General features: G+C 40.6%; 1 protein-coding gene across 1 annotated transcript in view; it reads right to left on the bottom strand.

Moving 5' to 3' along the window:
• ADAMTS14 (ADAM metallopeptidase with thrombospondin type 1 motif 14) overlaps positions 1-27,151 on the bottom strand; it is an 84,829-nt gene that overhangs the window by 50,101 nt on the left and 7,577 nt on the right. Inside the window, exons 3-4 of the mRNA XM_087702638.1 lie at positions 14,539-14,695; positions 11,514-11,704 (exon numbers count right to left, since the gene is read on the bottom strand). Coding sequence (XP_087558764.1) covers positions 11,514-11,704; positions 14,539-14,695 — 348 coding nt within the window. The remainder of the gene's footprint in view (positions 1-11,513; positions 11,705-14,538; positions 14,696-27,151) is intronic.

Genomic DNA, 27,151 nt, shown 5'->3' on the forward strand with positions numbered 1-27,151 from the left:
CCTAGATGTACACTTTCCTGAGGGAGAGCTAAAATAAGCAATTATAAGTACCAGCAAGTTTCAGGCGGCAAGTAAGGACAAATATTCAAAAGGTTAAATCAGTGGGTCTCAAGCTTCCTAATGCAGCGACCCTTTACTACAATTCCTCATGTTGTGGTGTCATAAATTATTTTATGTTTTCCATATTTTTTCAAAAATATGTATTTTTTATGGTTTTAGGCGACCCCTGTGAAAGGGTCATTCGAAACCCAAAGGGGTCCCGACCCACAGGTTGAGAACCACTGGGTTAAATTAAAGAGTTTCAGGTTCTTTTTTTAAAAAAAAAGAATATAGATAAGAAGTGCAATTGTATTAAAAAGAGCATTAACTGCATTTTAAATATCAAAATATCTTCAGATGTTTTCCCCTCACAACTCCAAGGTACTTTCCAAAGCTACATTGAATAAACTACATTTCCCAACATTTACATCATACTGATGTAGAAATGCACAAGTGTTACAATATTTAGTATGAGAGAATGAGAATATGGGAAGAAACTTTCAGAATCTACTTTTCTTGAGTTAGAACAATTAGTCAGTGGAACAGCTTGCCTCCAGAAGTTATGAATGCCCCAACACTGGAAGTCTTTAAGAAGATGTTGGAGAGCCATTTGTCTGGAACGGTATAGAGTTTCCTGCCTAGGCAGGAGCTTGGACTAGAAGACCTCCAAGGTCCCTTCCAACTCTGCTATTGTATTGTATTGTATTAAATCTCCCATGAATGCTTTTTTTCTTTTTTTGACATTCCCTGATTCTATCACTACCAGACAATTAAAGGCTTCCTTGTTTTCAACTCCCCTTGTTTCCAAGGTCTTTTTATGTCTCAGGCTGTTTAAATAAATATCTGGCACAAAAGAAGGGCTGACTGGGATTGGAAGAATACCATGGAAGGAAGAGTAACTGTTTATCCTGGAGCAGTCTTTATTGAACTCCCATCACCCCACAGTTGTTCTTAATAATGAGAGGATGTTACCTTTAGTTCCGCTTTTCACTGTGGGAAGAGGAAGATTCTACTTTGTCAAAAGCTTGATTGATGAATAACCCAGATTAAACTCTTCCCTAAGGGAATTTAGTCCACAATTACCCCATTTGACAACCCAAATAGATAGAAATTTAAGAGACTACCGTATTTTTCAGAGTATAAGACGCACTTTTTTTCCTCAAAAAAGAGGCTGAAAATTTGGGTGTGTCTTATAAATTGAATACAGCATTTTTTGCCTCCTGAAGCCCCACCCCTTCACAAAAATGGCTGTGCATACCCTTATGGAGGCTTTCAGAGAGCTCCTGGGGGCTGGGGAGGGCAAAAATGAGCTTAGAAACAGCCCATTCCCCCCCCCCCAGCCCCCAGCAGCACTCTATAAGCCTCCATAAGGCTATGCATGCAATTTCTTTTTTTTTTTTTTCAAAAAACAGGCCCGGTTTTGTGAAAAATGGGCCATTTTCTGCTCATTTTTGCCCCCCCCATTCCCCCAGGAGCACTCTACAAGGACCCCCAAGGCTACTCATGCATTTTTTTTAAAAAAATGGGCCTGTTTTTGCAAAAAAAAATGGGCCGCTTTTGGGATGTTTGCAGAGTGCAAAAAACTTTTTTTCCCTTTTGGAAAGCTCTTTAACTGATTGCTGAGAATTAGATTGATCAGGTGCTGTGCCAGCAGAAACAAAGTCTTAGGTCCGGGATGGCGTGCAACAGGTGGCATGCGGAGCCATTTGTCAGGGCACACGAGGCGTTGCCCTGTCAGCTGGCCAGCGTGCATGCGTGCGCTGGCCAGCTGAGTTCAGCCTATTTAGAAGGCATTTTTTCGCTCTCCCTAGGCTCCCGAGGCTTTATAGGAGCCTGGGGAGGGCAAAAAGAGCCCCTCCGCTCCCTCCAGAGGCCCTCTGGAGGCTTCAGGAGCTTCCCTGAAGCCTCTGCAGCGCAAAAAACCATCCCTATGGGCAAACTGGAAGTTCGGGAATGGACTTCCAGTTTGCTCGTAGGGTCCTTTTTAATTCTCTAGAGGCTTTAGGGAAGCCTCCTGAAGGCCCCTGAAGACTCCAGATGGCCTCATGGGGGGGGGGGGGGCAGGGAAGGCTTTTTTCGCCCTTCCCAGGCTCCTATAAAGCCTCTGCAGCCTGGGGAGGGCGAGAAAAGCATGCAAAAAACGGGGGGGGGGAGTAGCTCTCATTCACACATGCACACTGGGGGCTTGTACATTGCATTATGGGTGCAGCACACCTGCACACACACCCCCTGTGCTCCCCCCTTATGGCACACAAGGCAAAAAAGGTTTGCCATCAGTCTTAGGTGCTGCAGATTGTCAGCGATTTCCTCCAGCACATGGATAAATACACCTGGAAACATCTACCTACTTACCCTCTCTCCAATGGTGGGTTCCGGATCCCGTTGCAACCAGTGTGTGTACACACACACACACACACACACACACAAATTAAACAGCATCTATCATCTTTGCAATGTTTCAATCTTGGCAGCTTTAAGTTGGGAGTTCTTTAAGTCCCAGAATTCTCCAACCAGCAAGGGTGACTAGGAAATTCTGGAAGTTGTTCCATCCATTTATAAGTTGCCAAAGCTGAGAAACACTGATCTACAGAAAATTATTTTGGGAGCAATAAATGGCAAGGCACTAATAAAAAAAATCTATTTCCCCAGGTACTGATGGGACTCCAGATAGCCCAGCACGAATGTCTCGACCACTGTACAGTAAGTAATCAGGCAACTTAATTAGCACTAAATTGTACCAGTTACAATTTTCTCTTCAAGAGTATCACAAGAAGGTCCCCCCCCCCTCCTCTCTAATCAGATTAAGGTGGCAGGAACCGCTAGTAGCTGCTGGAGCTAGATCCCATCTCTCAGCTTCATGTAGACAAACAAAGTGTAAAGAGCTTTATCCTTTCATTTGTAAACACAACTGTTAGGAATGTAATACATAAGCAATACCAGCACAGAGCTATGCCATTGCGCCTGGAATTCTGACAATGATGGGGAACTCTTTACAATGGCTGCATGGAGCTGACCTAGGATGAATTTTGCTGCTGATCACATTTTGTGTTTTTTAAATTAATCATGGATAGTTTTTATGTACTTCTACATTGGTTTTTTTACTGATCACTTTTTTTAATCTGTTGTGAGCTGCCCAGAGCCATTTAGGTGAGCTGGGCAATCATACAAATTGAATAAAAATAAACGATTAAGCCAGGGGTGGAATTCAGCAGGTTCTGACAGGTTCTGGAGAACCGGTAGCGGAAATGTTGAGTCGTTCAGAGAACTGGCAAATGCCTCCTCTGGCTGGCCCCAGAGTGGAGTGGGAATGGAGATTTTGCAGTATCCTTCCCCCAGAGTGGAGTGGGAATGGAGATTTTGCTGTATCCTTCCCCTGGAGTGGGGAAGGAATGGGGATTTTGCAGTATCCTTCCCTGGAGTGGGGAAGGAATGGGGATTTTGCAGTATCCTTCCCTGGAGTGGGGAGGGGATGGGAATTTTGCAGTATCCTTCCCCTGCCATGCCCACCAAGCCACACCCACAGAACTGGTAGTCAAAAATTTGAATTTCACCACTGGATTAAGGGCCTGGACATATGAAGAATGGTTGCAGGAATTGAGTATGGCCAGTCGAGAGAAAAAGAGGACACGATAGCAGCATTCCAGCATTTGGCGCCACAAAGAAGAGGGCGTCAACTTATTTTCCAAAGCCCCTGAAGGCAAGACAGGAAGCAATGGTTGGAAACTAACCAAAGAGAGAAGCAACCTGGAATTAAGGAAAAATTTCCTAACAGTGTAGACAATTAACCCATGGAACAGCTTGTCTTCAGAAGTTGTATGGGCTTCATCACTTGAGGTATTTAAGAAAAGACTGGACAGCCACCTATCTGAAATGGAATAAGGTTTCCTGTTGGAGCAGGGGGTTGGACTAGAAGACCTCCAAGGTCCCTTCCAGCTCCATTCTAACTGATTGAAAATATAAACAGATGCAAATATTTCCCATTTCTGCAAATTTCAAAGTTTTCAGCTTCAGCAGGTTGCTTAAAGCTACTAAGCCAAGTGTTTGCTTACTTTCTGGATGTTCATATTTAGAGACTGAAACTTGCTGGCCAGGCAAACAAGCAAGGAAAAACTAATTCCCATAGTGGATTATTTTTTAATAAGAGTGGGATTAAGTTGTGAACAAATAAAGGACTAAATAAACACATGATACTGTTCGCCCTGCCTTTTATTAGTCCAGCAAGTGCAAAAGCAGCTAATTTTAAATACTTCTGAGGCTTTGCCCAATATAGAAGAAAATGCAGTATAAATGATAAAAGCCATATTGGATGCCTAGCTTTTACTTCTATTACAACAGTAATAGATGGATTTACATTCCTGGAAGTTCTTCACCTAACAATTGATCCCAATCCCTTCCTTCTCTTCCCATGCAAAATGCCATTTAAATTTACTTGTTCAAGACATTCACTTTTGAGATAGTATGGACATAATTCTTAATTATAATTATTGTATTTATTAATTATTAATAAACACCTAGAAATCTCTAAAAGACTTTTAAGCCTCCTTGCTACCAGTGCTATAATTTCTGCTCCCCCAAGCAACTAGTTCATCAGTTCCTTTCTTCTTACAATCTGGCAGGAGATACTCTTGGTGTGAACTAACAGGATTAGCATTTATTTGCTGGGTTTTGGTCACGTTGCAGTTTGTATTTATGGGCAAGATTTTGATAAATTCTGAACATAGTTTTTCTCCTCCCTTTTCAGAAATGCAGGTCACTTGGTTTAAGTGTACATTCCACTAACTTATTTCCTAATTGAGGAAGAAACGTCATGCAAAAACAAAACAAAACTTAAAACAAAAAAGGCACGTTATTTTTGAGTAAAGTTAACATCCAGCATTGCTTATTCCATGTACTAATGTTAAGATTTTCAAGAACTCTTTTATTTTTCCATTTCTATCCAACAAGATTTTTGAAATGATCAAATCTTAGAATGTGTTGTTATGTGCAATTAAAAACACAAATAATCCAAGCAAAATAAAAATATAACAAACCAAATTTCAACAGGTGCAAGAGGCTAAATGACTCATACGTTTAGGGTAGAATCCTAAACAATCTACAAACTATTTTCAAAATAAATGATTAAACTTAACATCTAGCATTGCTTAATTCCTCTACTAATGTTAGGATTTTCAATAACTTTTTTATTTTTCCAATTTTATCCAACAAGATTTTTTAGTGGATCAAAGTTGTTATAGATTATTTAAAAAACACAAATAATCACAAGCAAAAGAAAAATAAAGCAGAAACTAATTTTTAACAGTTGCAAGAGGCTAAAAGGCTCATGAGTTTAGGATAGATTTCTAAGCAATCAACCAATAGACTTCTCATATTATTTTCAAAATAAGTATTGAGATACCCCGCAAATGTCTTTGGAAATCTTTAATTGTACTTTTTCCAACCAATTCAACTAAAGAAAAGGAAGTATGTATTTCTGAAGGGAGGCTTAAACTATGTAATCAGGTTACAGAGCACAAATATAAATATTTACATACAAAGAGTCAAAACTCCAAATTTATAGGCAGGATTTAAATTCTTGCAAAATTACTGCCAATCACTGTTTATATAGAAGCAGCATTTATGTCCCATTTGTTCTGAATCACCATTTTGCTTTCAAATCCAAAACACCCAAAGCACTGCACAAACATTAAACTAGATCAGGGGTGTCAAACTCGTGACAACACGTTGTTACGTGACGTACCACAACTGTTTTCCCTTTTACTAATCCAGGGGTGGGTGTGGCCAGCACGTGATGTATCCAGCCCGTGGGTTGTGAGTTTGACACCCCTGAACTAAATGGATCTTCTGATTTAATCACTTCCTTTGGTCATTATAAAATTGATATTCCTTGATTATAAGTGGATTGAAGACTGATAACACGGGAGAGGCAACAACTCCTTAGAGAAGCTGCCCCACTTAGTTGTTAAGAAGCATATTGTGTTTATTATGATAAGGCTTTTTTGTGCTTTTGTTGCAAGGTTTCCCCCTCCATCCCCCCAAAAAATTGTAATAAACAGGTTTGATAGGACCCAGAAAAAAAGCCTTGTAACTCAGTGAGAACTAGAACAATGCAACAGTGCCACAATTTAGTGTATGAGAAATTCACCAGAAAAACCAAAATGGAGACCATTCAAGGATTAAACATTCTGAGATAGGCTCCAAAAAATTGGGAGTCAACCCATTGCTCTCAACCTTAAGATTGATACCGTGTTTCCCGGAAAATAAGACTCAATCAGAAAATAAGCCCTAGCATGATTTTTTTCAGGATGTTCGTAATTTAAGCCCTATGCCAAAAATAAGTACCAGTTAAGATCATTAGTCAGATAGATGCATTTAGTACCGTATTTCCCCCAAAATAAGACTTAACCAGAAAACAAGCCCTAATACATCTTTTGTAGCAAAAATTAATATAAGACCCAGTCTTATTTTCAGGGAAACATTGGTAGGTTTCCATAAGATTTGATCTGAATGTTGCAGATGCATCTTCTGTATGCTTTGTAAAAGCAGCTTCACCTCATTACAAAAATCCTCAAAACAATACCATCTCCTCTACAGCAGGGAGGGAAGGAGGGAGGGAGGGAGGGAGGGAGGGAGGGAGGGAGGGAGGGAGGGAAGGGCATAATGGCTAAACATGGTTTAATTATAGGCACATGTTGTGTTTGCACACTTACTTGACTTGGTTAGGGGGTTAAGTCATTTTCATTGCACAATATACTGAAAGAATTGTGACTGTGAAAGAAACTATTTAGCATGTTGAGCTCACTGTATATTTAACCAAATGGCTTGGATTCACACAACATATGAAGCTGCAAAAACACGAATCAAGGGGACTTTTGCTCATCTTTACAGGTAGTCCTTGACTTATTAGCCCCATTTTACATCCTTTTTTGCCACAGTTGTTAAGTGAATAACTGCAGTTGATACCCAGTTCTTAAGTGAACCTGGCTTCCCCTGCTTGGCAGAAGGTCACAAAAGAGGATCACACAGCAATGGTCATAAATATGAACCAGTTGCCAAGCATCTTAATTTTAATCACGTAAACATGGGGGATGCTGCAAAGGTCATAACTGTGAAGAATGGTCATAAAGTCACTTTTTCCAGTGATGCTGTAATTTTGAAGTGTCACTAAATGAACTGTTGTAAGTCGAAGTTTACCTGTACTTGAACCAATCAAAGCAAAACCATAATTGTTAGGTGGGTGTTATATAACCACCTCCTACCGCATTCTGAGTTGGCTCCACAGGGCTCTGTCCCCATTTATTTGGCCTTAGGCATGCTTTACTTTAAAAGAAATCTATACATTATTCTGCAGTTATTTTAGCAGCAGGAAAAAGCGAAGGCGGCCTTGTCAAATTCTGGGAAAAAGCTTCTTCGGAAGCTGCCAAGGCTCGAACAAACGCCTTTTGAAACACTGCTGCCCTTTGTGTGACATAACCACTTAATGGGAATCCAGCCTAAAGACAGAACTTCTGAAAAGATCACCAGCCTTGATGGATAACTAAGTAAGGAGGGCCTGAAGCTGTGGGTGTTCCTCGCCAGGACTGCCAGAAATTTGACAAGGTTGTGAAAAGGAAAGTCTGAAAAACCAAAAACCAAAGAAAAAGGGAAGGAAAAGACCTGCCTCAAAGCGAGCAAAGGAGATAATAGTTTGGTAAACGATTCATTTGTGCTTTAAGCAAAGGTCATGTTTCCTTTATTTTCTTTTAGCTCTTTGAGGGAGATTTTTCCATCCCAAAAGGCCACCGAAACTCTCTTTCAGGACCCATCCTGACAGCATCCCAAATACTGACAAACTGAAATGCTTTCCCCACTGAGCGTAAACCATGAAATGGATTTGGAAATAAAGTTTGGGATTAAAACTGACCGTTTTGGGCCTTTTGTGCTTTCACCCATCAATGGGGAGGGGAGGGACACGGGGAGACGGGGAGACAGACAGGAAATAATAAACAGCAGTGCATTAAAGGGAATCTTTTTCTTTCTGAAAAAGAGAAAACCCATTTATCATTTGAATAGGATGAATAATCAAAGAAATTTATGCTGAAGGATAGGTTTAAATATCATCTGAAATGTGAGGTGTGTGTGTTTGTAGGTAGGTAGGTAGATAGATAGATAGATAGATGGATGGATGGATGGATGGATGGATGGATGGATGGATGGATGGATGGACGGACGGACAGAATGCTTTTGTGTTGATGTTTATTCTGGTATATCACCACCATCTGGATACATGAATAAGCAATAACGTGAACCATTTATCCAGGAAGAAACACATGATTTGTCCATGACAGTTTTAAAACATGTGACTGACAGAATAAATGAGTTGGGAGGGACCTTGGAGGTCTTCTACTCCAACCCCCTGCTCAAGCAGCAGACCCTGTACCATTCCAGACAATTGGCTGTCCAGTCTCTTGGACAGCCAATTAAAAGCCTCCAATGATGGAGCACCCACAACTTCTGAAGGCAACCCATTTCAACAATTAACTGTTAGGAAATTTCTTCTTAGTTCTAGGCTGCTTCTCTCTTCAATTAGTTTCCAACCACTGTTTCTTGTCTTGCCTTCTGGTACTTTGGAAAATAGGTTGACACCCCTCTTCTTCATGGCAGCCTCTGAAATATTGGAACTTCTAACATATCACCCCTCGCCCTTCTTTTCCCTAGGTGAGCCATACCCAATTCTGGTAACTGTTCGTATGTTTTAGCCTCCAGCCCCCTAATCATCTTTGTTGCTCTTTTCTGCACTCTTTCTAGCGTCTCCACATCTTTTTTATCATACGGTGACAAAAACTGGGTGCAATATTCTATTCTTCTTTTCACTAGCTAGGCATTCCCTGCTCCAAACAGCCAGAAGGAAACAAGCTAAAAGCACATGCTGGCCACAAATAAGCACTTACATTCCATTACACTTGCCTCTCTGACATACGCTCACTAAAATCATCTATCCTGGCATGGTAGTGAAAGCAGCATCATTTGTTTTCATTGCTCTGTTAGGAATTCAGACTTAAAAACACTATCATGTGAAGCTGATCCAGCATTTCACTCTTTTTAGATTGCAAAAGGACAACTGCTAAGGTTTAAAGCCATAAAGGCAACTCACTGTTAAAACAATGCAACAATAAACGCTATGGTATAACATAGGAAAAAGGTAAAGGTTCCCCTCGCACATTTGTGCTAGACGTTCCCGACTCTAGGGGACAGTGCTCATCTTTGTTTCAAAGCCGAAGAGCCAACACTGTACGAAGACATCCAAAGGCACACAGAACACATTCCCACCAAAAGTGGTTCTTATTTTTTTCTACTTGCATTTTTACATGTTTTCAAACTGCTAGGTTGGCAAAAGCTGGGACAAGTAACAAGAGCTCACTCTGTTACGAGGCACTAGGGATTCAAACCACCAAACTGCTGACCTTTCTGATCGACAAGCTCAGCATCTTAGCCACTGAGCCACTGCGTCCCTTGAGGGTATAACGTAGCAACAATAATAGAGTTAGTACTCCCTACCAAAAAAAACCAAAAATTCCAACATCACAACCCAATAAAAAAGCATACCAGGAAAAGCCAAAGAAATTAATCTTGAAGGTATTTCTGAAGAAATAGAGGCCCCATCAGCCAAGAAAGTAGGAAGCTCAAAAGTAAAAAGATAGTAAAATTTGAAAAGAAACCAACCTACTTAGAGGTTTGTTTGAAATATGATACTGTATATACCATGGATGTCAAACTCAATTTCATTTAGGGCCGCATCAAGTTGTGTTTGACCTCAGGGCGGGGGGCGGAGTGAGCATGGCCAGGGTGGCCAGCTCGACATCACTCATGTCAGGGGTGCCTATGGTGGCCCAAGCACTCTGCCAGCAAAAATGGGCTGCAGAGCTCCATTTTTGGCTGCAACGGCCTCCTGCAACCGTCTGCCAGCGAAAACAGAACTCACCATTTTCGCTGGCAGAGGGTTGCAGGAGGCTATCACAGCCAAAAACGGAGCTTGCCAGCCCATTTTCGTTGGCAGAGGCACTGCGGGCTGTCCTTTGTTGTTTCCTGGGGAGCCCGCAGGCCAGTTCTAATCACCCCGTGGGCTGCATCCGCCCCCCTCCGGACCTTGAGTTTGATACCCCTGGTATATATATTTCTTTATATACTTTCAATATCTGCAAGAAAAAAAATAAGACAATAGGTTTATCAATTCTCCTCTCCTTTGACTCCTCATTTTATTGAAATCTTTTAAAAGATTTAAACATTTTAACCTTAAATACAGTACATGGATAAATACACCTGGCAACATCTACCTACCTACCTACTCTCTCTCTCTCCCTCTCCCTACCTACCTACTGTATTTCTCTCTCTCTCTCTCTCTTCTCTCTCTCTCTCTCTCCATCTACCTACCTACTCTCTCTCTCCCTACCTATCTACTGAATTTCTCTCCCTCTTTCTATTTCTCTCTCTCTATCCCTCTACCTACTTACCTACCTACACTATCTCTCCCTGCCTACCTACTGTATTTCTCTATCTCTCTCATCTCTATTTCTCTCTCTCTCTATCCCTTTATCTACCTACCTACTCTCTCTCTCCCTACCTACCTACTATAGTTCTCCCTTCCTCCCTCCCTCCCTCTCTCTACCTACCGACTCTCTCTCCCTATCTACCTACTATATTTCTCCCTCTCTCTATCCCTCTACCTACCCACCTACCTACCTACTCTCTCCCTCTCCCTAGGTATCTACTGTATTTCTCTCTCTATCATTCTATCTCTCTCTCTATCCCTCTACCTACCTACCTACACACACACACTCTTCCTACTTACTGTATTTCTCTCTCTCTCTCTCTTCCTTTATCTACCTACCTACATATTCTCTCTCTCTCCCTACCTACCTACTGTATTCTCTCTCTTTCTCTTCCTCTCTATCCCTCTATCTACCTACCTACTTTTTTAAAAAAATTGCCACTTCAAAACCTTGGTGCATCTTACACTCTGGTGCATCTTATACTCTGAAAAATACAGTATTTAATATCTTCTTTAAAACTATCTTACAATCCTGTTATACTTCAGTGAAGTAGATCCTTTCCTCATGAATGCTATGTTCTGTAAAACATCTGCCCAATTTATTTGTGTATTTTGGAGTGCCAAATAGGTATCAAATTTTTCGTGCAGTAAGACCTGAAAATATGTTCCGGGCAAAGTACATGGTTTGAAGGAATCAGGCAAGGCTGCAATGTGTAATACCACATTGTCATGCTATGCTTCAAGATATTATGTTATGTATTATGACTTCATTCCGGATACACAGATTTTTTTTAGGAGATACATCTGGCCTCTTATGTGGGCAATTAATGTGGAAAACTTCCCTGATGCTCATACCGGGAAGGCTGTGTGATCACACTGTGACTATGCCCAATTCCTTTTTACTTTTCCTCCCCTTCAAGACAAGAAACACAAGATGAAAGAGCCTCACTATGTTCATCAGGGTGAGGACATAATTCTGGACGTGCTCCTTCCCATGGAACCGCACAACCGAATCATCCACAGCCAACAGGATCTCTATATTGTAGTCATCCTTCTTTGCATGTCGCCTCTTCCTCTCTGCTTCACTAACCTGATCTTCAATTAGATTCAGGGCTTGGGGGAGTTGACCCAAGATAAAATCTGGAATTAGAAGAGTTAAAAATAAATGACAGCATAAGAAATGGATGGAATAGGATTGGCTTAATAAGCCTGATAGTATCTTTAAAATGCATTGGTCCATAACACCTGCATACACACCAGAACCACTATTCAGCAGGTTCTGACCAGTTCTGGGGAACTGGTAGCAGAAATTTTGAGTAGTTCAGAGAACCGGTAAATACTACCTCTGACTGGCCCCGCCCCCATCTATTCTCTGCCTCCCGAGTCCCAGCTGATCTGGAGGAAATGGGGATTTTACAGTAACCTTCCCCTGCTACAACCCACATGCCACGCCCACAGAACTAGTAGTAAAAATTTTTGAATCCAACCACTGAATACACACACATTCAGGCATTCAAACTGGGGTGTGTGTGTGTGTGTGTATAAATATGTATGTATGTGTGTATGTATGTGTGTGTATGTATGTGTGTGTGTGTATATATATACACATACACACACACACACACACATACACATATATGGTGTGTGTGTGTGTGTGTGTGTGTGTATGTGTGTGTGTGTGTACTGGATAGAAGGAAGAAGGAAGACAGCTACATCCGCCAAAGGATAAAACAGGTCCCGAAGAGCCAGCTCAATGGAAAGAACAAGATCTAAGCCATCAACGCTACACTACCTACTTTTACAATGTTCTGTTTGCAAATTGAAAATAGCACAATAGAATAAATTCTAGACAAGACTCCAGTATTCTATCACCTAAAGATATAATCTTGGATATCTTCTACTCTTAGCATTGGATGAAAGTGCTGACGGTGGAACCTGCACATTTTCCTTATTAGCATTTCATGTCCTATCTTATTTCCCATCTGATCACAGAATGAAATTATCTTTTTCCAAACCAGTACAAAAAATTAGGAAATTGCCCAACATAGATTTACATTTTGGAGTAGTAGATAGAAGAATTAATCTTTTTGCTCCTGCAATGATTTCAAATCAGAGAAACACCTATCATTTGCAATATTAGCACTTAGCAATAGCACTTTGACTTATATACCGCTTCACAAGTGCTTTTCAGCCCTCTCTGACCCTTTATAGGCAGCATATTGCCCCCAACAATCTGGATCCTCATTTTACCGACCTTGGAAGGATGGAAGGAAGAGTCAACCTTGAGCCGGTCAGGATCGAATTCTTAGCAGTGAGCTGAAAGCCTGCAATACTGCATTCTAACCACTGAGTCATCATGGCTCTTAATATTAAAAGAAACTTTATTGGAAAGAGTAAATGTGAGTGGAATGATACCAATCAGTGTGTGCAAAATCCTTCCATACCCCATGTTAGGAATATAATCTAACGGTTGGGATGGCAATATATAAATCATGTAACAATGCTGTACCTGTTTCTTTAAATCATGCTGTAAAATGTGATTGGTTGCTGTTTTCTCAAGTGGCCATAAGATGGAGCCAGAATCACTGTTAGATGCTGATCTGATCTGACTGTTTGGAAGCTGGCTTTTAGAACTCCCGTATAATGATCAGCGTGAGCTATTGTAAGTTTTGCAACTGCTAGCAAACTTTGTGTACCGAACTGTTTGTATGTTTATGGACTATGTTATTTGGATTATCCCTTAACTGAAAGACGTTGATGACTGACTGTCTTAACCATGTATGACTTAGACTGTTTGATGGACTCTGATACCTCTATTTCCACGAAAGTAAAAGCCTATTTAAACTGCAGTGTCTCTGTATGCTGGTTTGTGCGTTCTCCAACACCACTCTCACAATGCTTCCGTGAACAAACTCGCTCTCCCAATAGGGAGCTTACCTAACACCCCACCACAGGAGATTGAGGCTAATGAATAAACATAAAACACTCAACAGGTGAAAAGAATCATATTTTGCCCCTACAGGTTTGCTAAACCTTAGTTTTTAGCCATGGTTTGTTGAGTAAATCATAACCATCACGAAATCTAATGTCTCTCAGCCCATTTCAATTCAAAGGGTTTTTCTGGGGAAAATAGGAGGCAGAAGCAATAGGTATGTACATTGTTTTGCCTAACAAGGGTGTCAAATTCAAGATCCGGGGACCGGATCTGGCCCGCGAGGTGCTTAGATTTGGCACATGGGGCTGCCCTGGAAACAGCAAAGAATCGGCCTGCGGTGCCTCTGCCATTGAAAACGGCCGCCCTCCCAAGCTCCGTTTTCGCTGGCAGAGCGCTCGGGCCTCCACAGGCGCCCCCAACACAAGTGACATTGAGCTGGCCACGCCCACCTTGGCCATGGCCATCCTGGCCCGCTGATGTCAAACATAATCCTGACCTCAATGAAATCAAGTTTGACACCCCTGATATATAACTATAAATGATGCTTTTCAAACTACAGTGCTAGGTTTATACAGCCCACTAACTGAAAACCAAACCAAATAATACGTTTCTGCCAATGCGTCTTTGCTTTGAGACATTCAAGAACAATTACACCTTCTTTGGAATTGATGCTATGCAGATTGAGATCAGATATGAATTCTGTACAGTCTCCTAAATAACATGAATGTGTCATTGTGTTTCAGGGGTCGGTTGCTGCCTGTTTTACTACCAGTTCGCAACCACCGCACACATGTGCACTGTTCAATGTAAACTTTTCTTTGCACATGCATAGAACAATTTACAGTGAACTGCACACATGCAATCACTAAAGTCTAAAATGGCGGTGGCCTAGCAGCGGTGAGGAAATCAATTCAAGGGCATGGCAGGTCTGGGTCACTGCTGGTTCTGCAACCCAGGCCTGAATTCCACTACCGGTTTGGCCAAACCGAGCCAAACAGGTAACAACCCACCTCTGTTGTGTTTGTTTCTTCAGTCATACCTTCATTATGATAATCTTTGAATGCTTCTGTCCTCTCTTGTTTGATAGCCGACCTACGGTAGACCACGTGAGCTCTCCCATCTTCTTCTTTCTCCCACTGTCCTCTCTCAAGAGGCTCAATGAAAAATTCACCATTGTCTGTTCGAATGAGACCAGCCTGCAAAACCATGAGTCAAAAGAATAAAAGAAAAATAAAATATTTATTATATTATTTCCTTATTCATTAAATAAGAAATTAAATATTGGTCATTGTGAGGATGCATATTATCAGAAATGTTAGTTTTTCTTCTTTCTCTCCTCTCCAGCCCCAGGAATTTCTGAAAATTCATCATGTTCTAAAGAAAACATCTAGACACACCCTTGAATTTGCCAAAGGTTTAATCATTTCTCTAGGGAATTAAACGAATACTCAAATGTTATTTTCTATCACAATTCAACAATGTAGCAGTTGTGTATCCCAATATTTTCTTGATGGAAACAAATACACACAACCTATAGTTTGATCAAACATCAAAAACAAATTTCCATAGGTGTATATTTTATGAATTTATTATATTTATATAGCAGTCCATATCACTAAATGAGACTTTGGGTGGCATACAACCAACAAACAATTAAAAACAATGCAACAGCCATTAAAATCTATTAATAGCTGAAATTGTAGGTGTGAAAAACTCAGGAATACAAAACTCAGGGACATTTAGCATCAGGAGAATATTATTAATAAATCATGGGTTAATTATCTGAATATGGGGGATTTGGGCCAATGCAATTCTTGTTCTTTCTAATATGTTCTTTCTGATTTATTTATATGGTTCTTAGTGTTGATTTAAGAGATTCAGGAACTAAAATATTCAACTTCGTCTAAGTTGTACTCAGAAGTGGCTTCCTAGTTTCAGTGAATGAGAGCTCTATTACTCAGGTTTTTAAAAATATGTCAGTAAAGGCACACTATAGAAATGTTAATGAGTAGCATCCTTAGGCAGAAGTCACTACATGGAACAACATATTTTAAGTGGAAATGTTAGAATGAATTGAAATAGCTGAAATGCAAATGGAAAATAGCTGAAATGGGAGGCAGGTCGAATCGTACATTGACTGCTAACATTCACAATGCTGACTTAAGCTATCACTAAATCTGCTTGGTCACCAGGCTCTTTCACTATATCTGTCGTTTAGGCAAAAATTCTTTTCTAACACATAGTAGTTATACCCTGGCCCTGTAAAAACAGAACCTCTATGGGGAATCTGACACCAAGAACAAGCCATATTACTATACTTGGTGACCTCCAACTTATCATTATTTATACATTTAGAATAGAATAGAATAGAATAGAATAGAATAGAATAGAATAGAACAGAATAGAACAGAATAGAACAGAATAGAATAGAACAGAATAGAAAATAGAATAGAATAGAAAATAGAATGGAATAGAATAGAATTCTTTATTGGCCAAGTGTGATTGGACACACAAGGAATTTATCTTTGGTGCATATGATCTCAATGTACATAAAAAGACAAGATACATTTGTCAAGAACAAGTACAACACTTAATGATAGTCATAGGGTACAAATAAGCAATCAGGAAACAATCAATATCAATATAAATCATAAGGATACAAACAACAAAGTTACAGCAGTCATAAGTGGGAGGAGATGGGTGATAGGAACGATGAGAAGGCTAATAGTAGTAGTAATGCAGTCTTAGTGAATAGTTTGACAGTGTTGAGGGAATTATTTGTTTAGCAGAGTGATGACGTTCGGGGGGGAAACTATTCTTGTGTCTAGTTGTTCTGGTGTGCAGTGCCCTGTGGCGTCGTTTTGAAGGTAGGAGTTGAAGCAATTTATGTCCAGGATGTGAGAGGTCCATAAATATTTTCACGGCCCTCTTTTTGACTCATGCAGTGTACAGGTCCTCAATGTAAGGCAGGTTGGCAGTAATTGATTTTTCTGCATTTATTTATTACTTCAGTGCTGCCTATACATGCCAGTATGTATACTGTTTGCTGAGGCCCTATAGTTATTCAATTTTCAGTCTCACTTGTTTGTGTGTCTATATTACCAAAGACAGATAGTCGGAATTATTTATACAATAAATACTATGTACTATTATTAATTGTGTATTCAAGGTGGCTACTGATCCATGTGGTAGTTGTACCAACAAAACTATAGTATTTTAGGCTGCGTGCTGTTTGCTGCAAGACGCTAGCCAGATGAATACCAGGTGAACGCTGGGAGGAAAGAGGCAGATTTTCCCCCCTCTGTTTTCCTCCTCTAAACCTAGGTGAGTCTTATGGTCAGGAGCATCTTATGGAGCGAAAAATATGATCTATAAAAATATGCCGCACAGGATTTTCCTGTTTTCTCCAGTCATTTTAATTCTACTCTAATTTGTATAATATGAACACAAATAAGAGAATCTTGTTCTTATACACATTTAGATAAGGTGCCATATTCCCATGAATATCAATCTTTTGGCAATTGCCTCAAGCCAAAAATATCTCTTCCATGCAGGGGTCTCATGCAGCCTTTTTAAACATGATTTATTGATATGAAAGTAACAAGAGTTATAAATATTTCAGCAACTGAACTATTTCCACTTTAGAACCAATGTATTTCCCAACTAAACATTTTAATTTAAGGCAAACTACTATGAAGCTTGAGGGACACGGTGGCTCAGTGACTAAGATGCTGAGCTTGTCGATCAGAAGGTGGGCAGTTCAGCAGTTCGAATACCTAGTGCTCCGTAAGAGCTCCCATTACTTGTCACAGCTTCTGCCAACCTAGCAGTTCGAAAGCATGTAAAAAATGCAAGTAGAAAAATAGGGACCACCTTTGGTGGGAAGGTAACAGCGCTCCATGCACCTTCAGCATTTAGTCATGCCGACCACGTGACCACAGAGATGTCTTCGGACAGCGCTTGTTCCTCAGCGTTGAAATGGAGATGAGCAACCCCCCAGAGTCGGGAACGACTAGCATGCATGTATGGGGAACCTTTTCCTTTACTATTAAGCTAATCCTAACCAACCTTGGAAATGAAATCCACTCACCCCAAAAATCAGAAATAGGTTGAGTGTCTTCTAAGCCAGTTACCCATTCCTCAACTCCTGCAAACACTTGAAATGACATTACTTACAAATACACATTTGGGGAATGAAACATTCAGTTCAATATCAGCACCCATCATGGTAAGTTTATATGTCAGCAAAGTCTGCTGTTACTGTCATTAAGTTAAAGCTGATTGATGGCCACTGTGCTAAGGCAGAGCTTCTGATCTGCTCAGCAAATATATATAGTATAACTATAGCGTAATATATGTAAACTATTGAGAATGTTATCCTTATCTGTCAGAGTTTTGGCAGTGTGACTAGTATTATGAGATAAACCCAGGAGCAATAACACAGCACATAGAGCTTTAGACAATTAACAGTGGTTTATCTACAAATATATACAGACATATACATGGAGAAATAAATTCCCTTACCATTCACTACAGTCACAAGGAGAGAACTGAATACACGAGAGAGAGAAACTCCTCTCTAATGACCACCTATATATAGACTCCTTTTAAAACAGTAAATGACTTTTGTGGACCCCACCATCAGAGTCTTAAAAGAGTTATACCATAGTTGCAATGAATAATCCTCATTGCATCAGCCTTGCTGATTACAGCTTACAACCTTTCATCAGCTGGCAGCTATTAAATCCTCAGTACCCTGACATTATCATATCCATGTACACACTGAATGAAGAAGGCATGGATAGGGCAGTACAATGTCCATATAATGTCATCTTCCCCCAGTGATGTACTCCTAACCAGCCCAGGTCACAGAACTATTGATTTTGCTATTACCGGAGAAACCAGCCTGCTCGGCACCATTTTAAAAGCCTCTAAGTAAATAATTTTTCGGAGGAGAAAAAGAAAAGAAGCTAAAATGTTGATAAACAATTATTGTCCACGCAGTAAACGGATTCAGCTCGTGATAAGATTAAATCAAACAAAACTTTGAGCAGAGTGGGAGAGACCTACTTTGTCCTGCACAAGGCAGTTTGAAGTTCCCAGCACGGACAGCCGTTCTGCCTTGGGCTAGCCCCCCTTTCCTTGCAAGCACAAAAACTGCAAAAATCGAAGAGCATTTGCCAGCAAAACAGTTTCTTCTTTCCTTCTTGCCTGAAGGATAAGAAAACCTGATAAGACGTCAGATGGAAGATCCTCTAAACAGGTACATAGCCAGGAATTCGGAGGCAGCTGATTTTTTGCTGCCCCCACCAGTAGGCTCCTCCCAGGAAGTGCTCCGATAGGCTTTTAAGATACTACTATATCCTAGAACAGTGCTGGTGAACCTTTTAGACACCAAGTGCCCAGACTGTGGGCATGCACATGCCCAAACTGAAAAGTGTGCATGCACACGGACACGTGCATGCGCAGACATGCACACACGTGTAGCAGAGACCCGAAGATAAGTTGGCCAGTGGGAGGCGGCACATCCGAACATTAGCAGCGCAGCAAGATGTAAGATATTTTTCTTTCATGAGCTTCTGTTTCGTCGTTTGTAGGGAAACAGCTCGTGAAAGAAATGCCACAGAGATCTAACCTGGGGTGATGGTGCGCATGCCAGCAGAGAGGGCTCTGCGTGCCACTTATGGCATGTGTGCCATAAGTTCGCCATCATGGTCCTAGAACAAGAAAGTAGCACTCCAGGAATCTCTGCAATGTGTACATCTTGATCTGGACTACCTCTATGGGCTGACCTCAATCTTGAAAGCCTATTTTTTCTGTTCCCCTTATGCTACGCAAAATTAAGGTATGGTGACTCTGGGAGTATTTATTTATCTAAATTTATATACAAGCCAGCTTCAAATTAGTTTCTTTCTCAAGCATCCTTCAATCTCCAGGCTGTAATCTCTTGGCTCAGTCCTTATCAGATCTTTTATTACTTTCTCAGTGTCACTGTAAAATCCTTTACACAAGTCAATGGATTCGCTGGTGTAGGTGATCAATCATAATCTGTCATCCAGAATTATCTTCAAATGATCAATTGCATTTATCTTTGAATAAGCAATGTACCAATGTCTGCAACATAGCCAGCACATAATTCCAAATCGAATCTCACCCTGCTATAAATCCATCCTATATGCATTTTAATCCACACATACACATGCGGTGGCACAGTTATGAGTCACGGTGATGCGGTGGTTAGAGTGCAGTACCGCAGGCTATTTCTGCTGACTGTCGGCTGCCTGCAATTTTGTAGTTCAAATCTCACCAGGCTCAAGGTTGAGTCAGCCTTCCATCTTTCCGAGGTGGGTAAAATGAGAACCCAAAATTGTTGCGGGCAATATGCTGACTCTGTAAACACCTTAGAGAGGGCTGTAAAAGCTCTGTGAAGCAGTATATAAGTCTAAGTGCTACTGCTATTTACTTGGTACTAATTACAATTTTTTTGATTACCTCCACAAATCTTCCTGAGTAGACTAAATACTGTCATAATAAAACAGTTCTAAAAAATAATCTTCCTAAGGAATATATTACCATATACATTTCCTTAAATACAAGAGTTTGAACTTATTAACATTTATTCTTGGAACCGTATCTCTTTTTCACTTATATGCACACATTCAACACTGCTACCTCTTGGTACTTTTTAGTTTAACTTTCTTTCTCGAGAAATAAAATAGGAATACAGGAATGTCTATTACCAAATCTGGATGGCAGAAACCAAAAACGGTTTTCAAAATGATTATCTTTGCTACTAGATAAATCTACCCATTAAACTCACAACTCCCACTGGATGTTGGATGGTATTCAAAAATAGCAAGTATTACAATGCCTAACAAATGATACAATGCCTGGCCCAGCCTGCTGAGATCTTGTTTCACATGCCAATATGTTTTGTGGGCAGGCTGCCTGTTTCAGAACACAGACAGTGCTTTAAATCCATTGCACATTCTGCAGCCTTTTCTGAAATTTTTTACAACTTCAAATTCATGATTCTTTAAGATTTGCCAAACATTCCACGGAAGAATCAGAAAGTTAAAAGCCACTTTGCATCATCTTTCTTTGCTAAAGTTCCGTCCACCTTGAACCTAGGGCAGACCATCCTGAACAGAAATTCAGCAGCTGAGGGAAGTGGATAAATTATGAAACCAAGACAGCTCAAACAGGGGAATTTTGCCAACAAACTAATCTCAAAGTGACCCTCCATGCCAAATCCTCTTGATACTTGCAGATGCTATCCAAGCAAACTCTGCAGGAAGTTTTGAGTTAGTATATACATATATGACTGTGCATTTGGCTACCTGGAGGTTTTATCTTGAGAATTCTCCCTGAAGGGAAAGAGGAATCTGAATATTTCATTCTAAAGAGTGATACAACAGTGTTAGTGACAAGAAGGAATGGAAAAAAAACTTGTTGGAGACTTTATTGCATTAACATTTCCCTACTGAGCTTTTTTGCTTACTTCCTAGTTTCACACAAGCTGCAGGGCATCGGACTTTATATAATTATCGTCCTTTTTAACTTGTTATATAGCTATATATATAAATATATATAAAAGCCAAGTACCATGCATTCATCACGAAATCTCCAAAACTGTGCAGCCTACAAACTTGAAATTTGGCACATCTCTTCCTCTTGGCTTCTAGGTGCTAGCTAAGAAAGGATTTCCCAAAATGACCATCAGATCATTAGTATTTCTTATACAGTAATTAACATGCTCTGATCAGCGGTGAAATTCAAAAAATTTTACTACCGGTTCTGTGGGTGTGGCTTGGCATGGCAGGGGAAGGATACTGCAAAATCCCCATTCCCTCCCTACTCCTGGGGAAAGGATATTGCAAGACCTCCATTCCCACCCCACTCTGAGGCCAGCCAGAGATGGTATTTGTCAGTTCTCCGAACAACTCCAAATTTCCGCTACCGGTTCTCCAGAACCCGTCAGAACCTGCTGAATTTCACCCCTGGCTCTGATGCTAAAGAGTTCTACTCCCCCTCTCCACCTGAAAAGAACTCTGTTCCAACTGCCAGTTGCCTCACATTCCATTACTTCAAATTGGCACACATTCCACTCCTTCACTCAGGAGCAGCCTGGGGCTCCTGACAGTAAAAGTCGGTACCTCACCAAAATGTCTATACCTTCCACCTATGGAACTACTTCCGGACTCAAGGCAGCGTGAGCGATGTTCCCTTATGTGTTTCAATCACCGACCACCACTGAGCCAACGGATTGTGAACCAAATTTCTCATACATAGCCCGATCACATAATTTCGTCGCGAAGCACAGGTATCCAGATAGTTTCGTATAAATCCCATCTTTCATTATCCATACATGTTCATACAAAATGTATGTCTAGAGGTAATCCGCTCATAAGTGGCAAGTGTTCAGGTCTTCAATCCATTGAGAGAGTGAGGCAATACATTTATCTTTCCAATGTGGCAATAACCGACTTTTGGCTATAATTAGGACACAGAGTATCTGTTTATCTTGCCTGGTTGTTAAATTCCAAGTATTAGGTATGTAGTTCAAAAGAATAGAATCTGAAAATTTTTAGCTTTTGTTGTACAATAATGTTTTCATAATCCTGTACTTCCTTCCAAAATTTAATACAGAAATACAAAACCATTGTTCTCAAAGGGAGGACTAGAACTCAGACTCCTGGTTTCTAGTCTAGTGCCTTAACCACTAGACCAGTGGTTCCCAACCTTTTTTTGGCCATGTCCCACCTAAACATCTCTAAAATCCTGATGTCCTCCCTGTGACATATAATTCTTGCTTTACTCAAAAAGTGAACTCCACTCACATGGAGGAAGCCTAAAAGGCCATTAAATTGGTTTAAACAAGGTTCAAATTGCCCCTGTTAAAAATCAATTTGCCCCCGCCCCCTGTGGGGCATGGGCCCCACGTTGGGAACCACTGCACTAGACCAAACTGGTTTTCATGAACCAACTTAGTGTTCAATTAAATTCAATTTTAATTTTATATTTTTAAGCTCTACTTTCATGGACCTCTTATTTAACGAATGTGCATTATTTACAATTCACAATTATGCTTTTATTCAATTTATCATACTTGCACCAAATTTAAGTATAGATATAGATTTCCTTCCAGCAAGTACTCCAACCTATATCTTTTCCTTTTTTGATGGATCTTTTTTATATTTTAAGTCTGAGAGTAGGGAATGTTCTGCTAATGCATTCCAGAACAGTACTTTGTAAACTAAACTTTAGATAGAAGGAACAGAAACCATCACTACTGACATCAAACTGTAAAAATGGCTATCTGAATTTTTCCACAGAAGCATGGATAAAAGCCAATTTATCCACAGAAGTTTACTGACCTCACAGCAATAAGATTTGCAAAAGGATAAATGTGGTGGGAAGAACAATCCCCTTTAATGTAGATCAAGGCCATTCAAATGCTACTCTAACTTTATTGCTGTTGTTACACAGAAAATCCAACTGATTCTTTGATTAAGTGCCAGATGAAAGCTAATTTAAAATTCCACATCTATATCATAGATCAGTGATGGCGAACCTTTTTTTGGCTCGCATGCCATAAGTGGAAGGGAGCGCAAGGGGGGGCTTGTGCAGGCGTGCCGCACCCATAATCCAATGCATGACACACACACCCAGCGAGCATGCACACATGACAGGCATGAACCCCCCCCCATTTTTTGCATGCTTTTTTTGCCCTCCCCAGGCTCCAGAGGCTTTATAGGAGCCTGGTGAGGGCGAAAACAGCCCCTCCTGCCACCCCAGAGGCTCTCTGGAAGCTTCAGGAGCTTCCCTGAAGCCTCCGGAGCACAAAAACCTGGCCCTACGGGCAAACCGGAAGTTTGGGAATGGACTTCCGGTTTGCTCGTAGGACCGGTTTAAGCCCTCCGGAGCCTTCAGGGCTCCGGAGGACAAAAAAAAACACCCTATAAGCAAACCGGAAGTCACTTCCGGTTTGCTCATAGGGCCGGTTTTAGTCCTCCAGAGTCTTCAGGAACCTTCAGGAGGCTTCCCTGAAGGCTCCGGAGGACTTAAAATAGCCCTACTAGCAAACCGGAAGTGACTTCCGGTTTGCTCATAGGGTCATTTTTTGTCCTCCGGAGCCTTCAGGGAAGCCTCCGGAAGGCCCCTGAAGGCTCCAGAGGGTTTAAAACAGCCCTACAAGCAAACCGGAAATTCGTTCCTGAAGCTCCTAAAGCCTCCGGAGGGCCTCTGGGGAGGGGCAGGGAGGCTGTTTTTGTCCTCCGCAGGCTCCTATAAAGCCTCTGGAGCCGGGGGAGGATGAAAAATGGCTTTAAAAAAGGCTGAACTCAGCTGGCCAGTGCGCGCCATAGGTTCGCCATCCCAGTCATAGAATATTTACAACAAATGAGATTCCTCACAAAAATATGATAAGGCCACATCTCTTGCAACACCTAAACAGAAATATCATTGCTCTTGTTCATTTACAAACACAAAAATGCTTTATACATACATACATACGTACATACATACAGAAATGTGCTTAATATCATATTGTAAGTCTAAATATATTTACCCATGTAATAGGCTGGATTACTATTATCCTTCTCATCTTCGCTACCACCTTCTCTTATTGGTATCATTATTATTACTGTTATTACTCTGCTGTGTATGCATGTACAGGGCGGGGCATAACCTTTTCCTAGGGGGTCACAGCAAGATCGACAGCAGTTTACAACTTCCGCAACACCTCATTTTAAAGCCCATAAAAAACTGAATTGAATGAGCTATTAAATGTTAAATTTGCTTTAAGAATGGCTGGAAAATTCGATTCGGAAGAACAAAGGATCATTGACAGAATAAAATGCATTGCCTTTCGAGAGGCTCGCGATGCTGGAGCGACGTTTATCAATCGAAAATGGATTGCAAACAAATTGAAACGTCATCCGGATTGGGTTACTGATAATTGGAAACAAAACAAGAATGTTTCACAAAATTTGGAGAAGGGCGTCCTCTGCAACTGTCCCAAGAAAGCAAAGCCATCATTGCAACTGGCAGTCGCAAACAACGAAAAGGAAACCGAAAAGTGGCCCAAGAAATCCTTCAAATTCGTGGAAAACGAGTTGATCAAAGGACAATCGGCCGATATCGAGAACGAGAAGGTTTGAAGCCATTCCACGTCATTTGCAAACCATTGAAAACTCAAACACACGTTCAAGATCGGCTTTGGTTGTGCGATTGGTTGTCTGAATGGACCGAGGAAGATTTTCTTCATTTGGCGCCATCTGACGAATTCTTCGTTTATGCCATTCGAAAACCGAATTTCCAGAAGATCGAATTTGGGCTAAAGACGTCGACGAAATCGCCAAACATGAACGATATCGACAAATCGTTCGCAATCCGACTTGCATCGGGATTTTCGTCATTTTCACAGCCAAGAAACTGCATTGGGTTTTGAAGGATAAAGGGGAATCCTGGGATGGCAGTTATTTCCGTGAGAAAATTTTATTGGAGAATGTCATTCCATTTCTCAGTGATCCAGACAATGTCTTGGTGGTTGGTGAGGCTGTCTTTCTTCATGACAAAGCTCCTTGCATGCGTGCAAATGCGACTCAGCAATTGTTAAAGGAAAACAATGTCGAATTTTGGGGCAATGACGTCTGGCCGGGAAATTCGCCAGATCTCAATCCGGCAGAGAACATTGGGGCCATAATTAAGGATGAAGTGGAAGCTCTGATGATTCAGGAGCAAGGTCAAAATCGATATTCGGTTGAAACTTTGAGAATGAATTTGGAAACTGTGTTGAAAAATCTGGAAAATCGAATGGAACTGTTTGAAGATTTGTTGTGTTCTTATCCACCTCGTTTGAATGCTGTTCGAAGGGCTAATGGTGGTCATACTGACTATTAAATCGTGTCAATAAACTCAGTTTTTGATGGGCTTTCGAATGGTGTATGAATTATTTGTGTTGTTATTACAAGTGTTGCTGTGACCTCCTAGGAAAAGGTTATGCCCCGCCCTGTACACTGAGAGCTTCTGCATTGGAGACAAATTCCTTGCGTATCTAATCACTTGGCCAAAGAAAGCTATTCTACTCTACTCTACTCTACTCTACTCTACTCTACTCTAGTCTAGTCTAGTCTAGTCTAGTCTAGTCTAGTCTAGTCTAGTCTTTCTTTTTGGGGAAACAGAATAGGAAATCTTCTAAATCAAGAAGGCTTGAATGATCTTCTCTGTTTAATCCATGTTCAAAGTCTTATAAGATAATAAGCAAATTATAAAATTGTTTATCCAAAATCCAATTAAAACAGTATTTCTATTTGTTCTAGCACACCACTGTATTCTACCTATCTAGAACCATTAATTTTATAGCTATTAACTTGTTCTTAGCAGATGGCCAGCCATAGTTTTGCACACCAAGGTAAGAGAGTACTTATCAGAAGTCTATTAGCCAGCAGATATTTTAGATTACTAAGACTGTAACTAGTAACTTGTTTGCACATAAAGGGTCTTACACTACATCCCCGGCATTCTTCAGGAAATGTACCACTTTGGAAATGTACCCGTCACAATGGCTAAAACACTGCTATAAAGCAACCACATCTTCCTTGTTTAAAACCCATCTGCAATTCTAAAAAACGTAATGAAACATTTTTCATTCTGTCAAAACCTTCACTGCCAAAACCTATTTCTTTTTTTATGTGTTTGATTTTCAACCTGGAAATCATCCATAAAATTTAGCACATTTCTGGACAGTCAAATGAAACGTAGATGGTATAAGAGAAAACTAAAGGATTGATAAGATGACCTACAACAAACAACTGACTGAGCATGGCCAACTTGCTGCGACCAACTCTCTGTGAGTTAATTAGCCACGGCCAATTCACAGTAGGACAATTTAACAATTCAATTTAATTATTTAAAATAAATAAAACATTATTTTAATTTCTGTCATTCACATTACATTTTGTCCCTGTTTTTGCATCCATTCTTTATTGATTCTGTTCCATCATTTCTTTTGATATTAGTGTAACTCTTGTCCCTTGCGAGTTGGCCGTGGTGAATTATCATAGACCCAACTGAGGAACAGGGGAACCATAGATGGGCTCTTTTCAAACTGTTTCAAGACGTTACCCTTTTGGTTCCATGGGAATTACAACTTCTAATTCCAAAATCAGTTTGGGAGATGTGGTCCATATGCATATTTACATGGTTAAAAAGTATAAAGGTAAAGGTTCCCCTCGCACATATGTGCTAGTCCTTCCCGACTCTAAGGGTGGTTCTCATCTCCATTTCAAAGCTGAAGAGCCAGCGCTATCCGAAGACGTCTCTGTAGCCATGTGGTCGGCATGACTAAACACCGAAGGCACACGGAATGCTGTTACCTTCCCACCAAAGGTGGTTCCTATTTTTTCGACTTGCATTTTTACATGCTTTCAAACTGTTAGGTTGGCAGAAACTGGGACAAGTAACAGGAGCTCACTCCCTCACGCAGTGCTAGGGATTTGAACCACCAAATAGCCACTGAACCATCGTGTCCCTTATTTAAAAAGGATACAAAACATTTTTTTCATCAAGGGTGCAATTAACTATTGATTGCCATCATATCTACCTTCAAAGATAAATTATTCTTTATATTTGTATTTCAGATGCAGTGT

Source organism: Thamnophis sirtalis, unplaced genomic scaffold (assembly GCF_051295495.1).
Source record: "Thamnophis sirtalis isolate CommonGarterSnake01/CBP01778 unplaced genomic scaffold, rThaSir2_p1.2 scaffold_15, whole genome shotgun sequence".
NCBI lineage: Eukaryota > Metazoa > Chordata > Lepidosauria > Squamata > Natricidae > Thamnophis > Thamnophis sirtalis.